A 6000-nucleotide genomic window follows, 5' to 3' on the forward strand; every position below is an offset into this window, starting at 1 on the left:
GATTTTCTGGAAATGCTTTTAACAGAAAAGTTTTCCGTTAAAAGCATTTTCGGAACAAAGCGTCTAGATTGGCACGGACGCTTTTCTGCAAAAGCACTTTTTGCGGAAAAGCGTCCGTGCCAATCTAGACGTGCTTTTCCGCAAAAAAGCCCCGATCGCCATTTTCGCGATCGGGGTTTTTTTGTGGAAAACAAATCTCAGCTGTCTATACTGGCCCTTTTGTGCAAAAGCTTTGCGCAAAAGGGACTTTTGCCCGAACGGGAGCAGCATAGTATTTCCGTAAGAAGCACTGATTTCTTATAGTAGGAAGTCAGTGCTTTTGCAGAAATTCAAGCGGACAGTGTAGACAGCTGGCCAGTTTTTCCAGAAAAGCGGCTGATTTTTCCGGAAAAACTGGCCAGTTTAGACACAGCCCTGATGTTTCTGCTCCTGCACATACTTCTCTGTTCTTTGCCTCTTTCCATTTCCTGTGCTTGTTGGCCTTCCTTTTCCTATCATCTTCATCTTTCTTCTACCTATTTCAATATCTCCCCCTCCTATAGTACTACTTTCTTTTGATTTCTCCTTTAGTACTCTGTTTATTTCTCTCCTTTCCTCATTTTCTCCCTTTACAGTATCTAGTTCCTTTAGGGTCCCTCAGAAAGCCTTTGGAAGAGTCCAAGATGGCCAGCCTCAAATAATCTATTCTAGGTTATACGCGGAGTCTAGTGCATACTGGAATAAGACTCGGGTGGCCTGATTCTCCTCTCACACATTCTTTACAGCTGTATAATTTGATTGAGTCCTATTTATACCAGTGCAAGATAGAAGAGCATCAAACTGTAGGGGGCTAGTCATTGCTGTTTTAAGAGACTTATTGATATTTGCACACAATTACAATTCTTATTATCGAATCACAGCCTGTACCAAAGTAACTCATCAGTGACCTGGGGCAATACACCTTGTTTTTAATGTAGCAAACCAGCACTGTTGAAAATATGGGAACAGTTAATTCTTATGATAATTACCTGGTAACAGTACAAGCCTTTATTTTATTTTTTTCCCTAAAGATTTAAAGGAAATTATAGCAAATCCTGATGCAAATAGTTTGGTTTGTAGCTGTTGTTCCAAATTGTTAGATTATACATCTAGCTTGTTTGTGACGATTAATGTAGAATTTGCTATTCCAAGGTTGCTGATTATTCAAAGAACAGATACCTACCCAAGCTTAACACAATAGTATAAAAATAAATATATTTGACCACAAGTACAAAGACACATATGTGGAAGGCAAAGAAAATGCAATGTTTATGTATTGCAGAGGTTTAAGACAAAATGTTCATTATATTCCTTAACGGTGATGCACCCTCAACAACTTAGTGAAACTGGAATGCTGATTTTAAAAGGCATATAGAGAACATGTGGTGAAATCTTGAGATGGAGTGACCAGAACTACCCACAGTATTAAAGATGTGGGGCACATCATGGATCTATATACAAATTTTATTTTATATTCTATCCCTTTCCTAACACTTAGCTTTTTTGATTGCCACTGCTTATTGAGCAGATATTTTCAGGGGGCTATTCATAATGAATCCAAGATGTTTCTTGAATGGTAACAACTAATTTAGATCTCAATTTCAAGGTATAGTTGGAATTATGTTTTCGAATATGCATTACTTTGCATTTATCAGCATTGAATTCCATCTGTCATTTTGCTGCCCAATCACTCAGCTCCCCTCAGATGAAAAGCCTGATAGAAGAATAATGTATTATAGTATGAGTAACTTCTTTTGTGATGTTTCTATTTCTACTTCCAGCTGAAAACATTAAGAACAGCTGTTCACACTTCTTCTTGTTGTTAAGTGTATTTTGCCAAATCCCAAAATCTGAGAGTGAAGCAAATCTTAGTTTTTTTAACCCACATCTAATTTTAATGTTAAAGAGTAGAAAGACTAAAACTTTAATGACTTTTAAAAAAGTGTAAATCCTGTAGTATCCTACATTTAAGCTTTTCTTTGAGGCCACTGGTTTTTAGACAGCTCTCCCAACTGGCTTAATCAACCCTTTGATAGAAATTTTTGGGCTACTGTATTTGAAGTTTCAGCCAGAAATAAGAAACCACCCTGTTGGTCTCCTTGAATTTCTGGCCCCTGCCAAATTCCATCTAGTCAGGTCTCCTAAACCTGCAAAAAAAACAAATGGAAACAGAACATTCTCCTTCCAAAAGTTTGGCCTATGTTAGGGAGGCACAGAGACATCCTGAAATGGCTCAGAGCCTTCCTTTTGGACTAACCTCTCCCCTCCCCCCAGGTTTGCAATGAGCAAGTCTTCCTCCATTTCTAAAGCTTTCACATGTCAAGGCTGTTATTCAGTGTCTATATGAAGCTATTAGATTAGCCTGTGGAAAAAACAGGGTGAAATGCCAGAAGTATTCTGAAGACATGCAGATCCCCTATCTCAAGCTTGTAGACAGTAAGGTCATAAAGGAACTTGAGAGCATCTAGTCTGATCTCCTGAACATCGCAGTCCACAGAACCTCACCCACTCCTGAAATACACCCCTAATCTCTGGTTGAGTTACCTAAGTTCTCAAATCATGCTTTAAATGCTTCAAGTTGCAGAGAATTCAACATTCACAATAGTTTCAACCTACAAGTGACCATGCCTCATGCTGCAGAGGAAGGCAAAAAACATGAATATCACTGTATCCTTGCTCTCATGCACACAATCTGGACCTGAGTGAGAAGCAGCTGTCAGAAGCTGAATGCAAACAGAAAGAAATGATGCCTGCAGAAGGAGGAAAGCTTAGCCCTTTTTACAATACCACTCACTAGTCATTATTCACATTATTAAAATGGTCCACAGTCCCTGCATTATTTTGGGCTCCTACATGTTGTCAAAGAGACATAAGGCTGGAATAGAATCTAGCTACATTGAATCTGCAGTGCTAGCTGGAGTTCACAGTTAAATCAGTACATCTGACCCACAGCAAAGAATGCTTTGAGTAGGAAGATGCCATTTTTATAGACCGTTTTCTGACACAGCATGAACCTTTTTAAGGTTTGCCCATTACTAGTCTTGCCACAGTACAGTACATGGAAAGAGTCTAGTTCTAGTCTCATTTACACACATATCTGTATTAGGGACGGCTATGAGTAAAATCCTGAGCTAAGTGAAATCAATGAAAGTTTGTCATTGACTACAATGAGGCAAAGATTTCATCAAAAGGATCAAAACTGTTCTAAGTGAGAAGACAGTCTGGCCCAAAGCTTCTAACTCTCAAGGCTATATAATTTAGATAAATGCTTTCTTCTTGAAATATTACTTACTATTTTTAATCATACAAAGCCATTCTCCAAATAGCTTGTTTCAGTTATTACACCCCACCGGAGTAGTAGTCATTCTGAGAAGCTGACGAATTTGCAATCCCCAATAATCTAGTACATGGTTGCCCACACCTTACCAAGTCCCTCTTTAATAGGTGCCACTGTTTGGAGTTCCATTTCCTTATAAAACTAGGGATATACTGATTTGCTTAGTCCTTAGATGGCAGATCCTAAATGTGTAATCTAAAGAAATGAATCAAACAAAATTAGCCATATATGCTTGGAGAGTGGCTCACCCAGGATTTAGACCACTCTAATTGTAGATGGATGATTTCCCCTCTAGCTGATGTTTAATGATTTAAATCTCCATGCCTTCCTGTAGTTAAGTTAGACATTTTTCTAGAGTCTCACTGCAGTCTATTGCTTTTAATTTAAGCTGTGTGCCCAATGCATCTTTTGGCCATCCTTTCTGTTGATTAAAAATAGTGTTTACGCTAAGATAACTCCATAGCTTTTGAGATCAAAACAGATGTAAAATGATTTGTAAGATACAATTAGTAAACTATCATCTCTCTTATTCTATTTTAGTCCTTCAATCCAGACAGGCTTCTATAATTACCATTAAAGGATTTACACCAGGTATGCTCATTTTACATTAAGTTTATTATGTTAGTTCACTACAGGTGTAGTTGCTTCAAAGCAAAGAAAGAGAAAACACATTTTGGCTTATTTTAAAGTTCAATACTGGCTTGTATGTAAAGTTTTTCACTTGCTTTGTCTCCAAATTAGGAGATATTGGATGTCCAACACTGTACTTCTCCTATGGGGAACAACTAGAAATTCTAAGAATTAGAAAGTCATTAGCTAAGACAACACTAAATCTTACTTTAACATTAATGGAGTCAGTGTTTCAAGAATCACCTTTTTCCTCAGATTTTTTTTTGTGGGGGGGAAATGGGGGAGAACTGATAACCTTTTAAAGAGTTGTATGACTGCACATGAAAACCACAAGTTCCTTTTTAGAAAATCAACACTTCTCTAGAAAGTTGCTACTGTACAAACACATGTCCAAAGTTCCCTATGGCAGGCAAAACATGGTACATATTCCACTTATTTTCAGTTACGCTAAAGCAGTTTGTAAAGAAAATGTATGTCCCTAGATACTGGGATAATAAAAATGATAGATTCCTTTTGAAATACATGGAACCAAAGAGAAGCTGTTTTAAAATTTTCATATGCTTTTATTTAACTGATCTTTTCTCAACTAAGTTCTTAAAATAGAGAGTAGAGGAACAGCAACTCATTGTACAGACTAAGGTTTTGAAGAGGGGATATGGTGATTTAATGAGAATTCTCTGCTTTTAAAAAAGCTGTTATAAATCTCCTACACTAATTTCTGGACTCCTATGAAAATGAGCATAGTAAGTGAAGAAGCAGAAGTTTATTTTACAAGACAGCAGTAAAGCTGCTCCTTGAAAATTGCAACTGCTCCCTTTTCTTACTTACAGTTCAGTGGAGTTCCTGGGAATGTCCTGAGGAATCTGGGTCACTTGGCTCTCCTGGCAGATGAATATCCTGTCAGAGCACTGACAGAGCTGATGCTGACATCCCAAGCAATCACCCATGAAAACCACCAAGCAGATTAAAAAAAGAGACATGTTTTTCTTTACATCTGTGCTTTCCTCCCTCATTTAAAAGGAAGGCTCCATAACCTTCTACTGTATGACTAGGAGTAACTCCCCTAATTTAAGATCCGCCTTAAAAGCTGAATGAATCATGTGATTCTTAGGGGGCTGACTTCTTTTTAAGTTTCAGTTCATGGCCTGTCCTCCATAAGCATTTTAGGGAAGGTGTGGAGAGAGAAGCTGTATGCTATCAGGAATGTATCTGATAAAATGTTATATTTAAAATGGCATGGGTGAAGCCACAGAACCTTAATAATCTAATTGAAGTGTTTGAAATCTTTTCACATATCTATACTGCAAAAAGTTCTCTTTCTACTGCTGTGTTTGCATATACAATATTAAACAATAACTACTAAGGACCCAGAACTTTTACCTGTTATTGCTGGATTCCTCTCTCATTACAAATGCTGCAGTGTTTATACTTGTATGCTAGCTTTCACAGTCAAGAACTTGAATTCTTTGTTAGTACTTTGCAACTTCCCGTGATAAGGACACAAGAATTCTACAGTGGATTTTATTGGATAGGGTCTTGACTTAAAAAAAGACCCTAACCCAAACCAAAATATGCACTTTGAATTACAATTTCACACACCATTTGAGCACATGTTGGCTTATATCTTTGGAGAAACCGTGATAGGAGAGCATGAAGGGGCAATAAATGGTCCCTGTTGAGCAAGGATTTGATTTAATCTTCACTTCCCTGGGGGCAGATGTCTGGGAGACAGAGAAGGAAGTGTCTTCAGGAAGGCAAGACTTCATAAAGCTAAGTCACAGGCCTCTGTTTTGGGGAGTTAATTCATTTACTTTACACTTACATTAATTTTTTTTTCCTTACTGTTATAAAATTAGAATTCTTGAGGAACAGACCTTGCAAACTCTAGCTGTTTCCACTCACTGAATGGTTCTATGAACTTACACCTGCTCATGTCTACAAGAAATAGGAAAGTAGACTTCTCCCTCGTTTTCTAATTGAAATATTGGAATTAAAATTAAAAGGCTAAACCCTTG

The 6000-nt window shown here is 37.5% G+C and overlaps 1 protein-coding gene across 1 annotated transcript in view; it reads right to left on the minus strand.

Annotated features, from left to right (window-relative positions):
* FSHR (follicle stimulating hormone receptor) overlaps positions 1-5317 on the minus strand; it is a 127326-nt gene extending 122009 nt beyond the window's left edge. The window contains exon 1 of the mRNA XM_075925453.1: positions 4814-5317. Coding sequence (XP_075781568.1) covers positions 4814-4998 — 185 coding nt within the window. The 5' untranslated portion in view covers positions 4999-5317. The remainder of the gene's footprint in view (positions 1-4813) is intronic.
* Between the last annotated feature and the right edge of the window lie 683 nt (positions 5318-6000).

This window comes from Pelodiscus sinensis, chromosome 3 (genome assembly GCF_049634645.1).
Source record: "Pelodiscus sinensis isolate JC-2024 chromosome 3, ASM4963464v1, whole genome shotgun sequence".
NCBI classification, from domain to species: Eukaryota; Metazoa; Chordata; order Testudines; family Trionychidae; genus Pelodiscus; species Pelodiscus sinensis.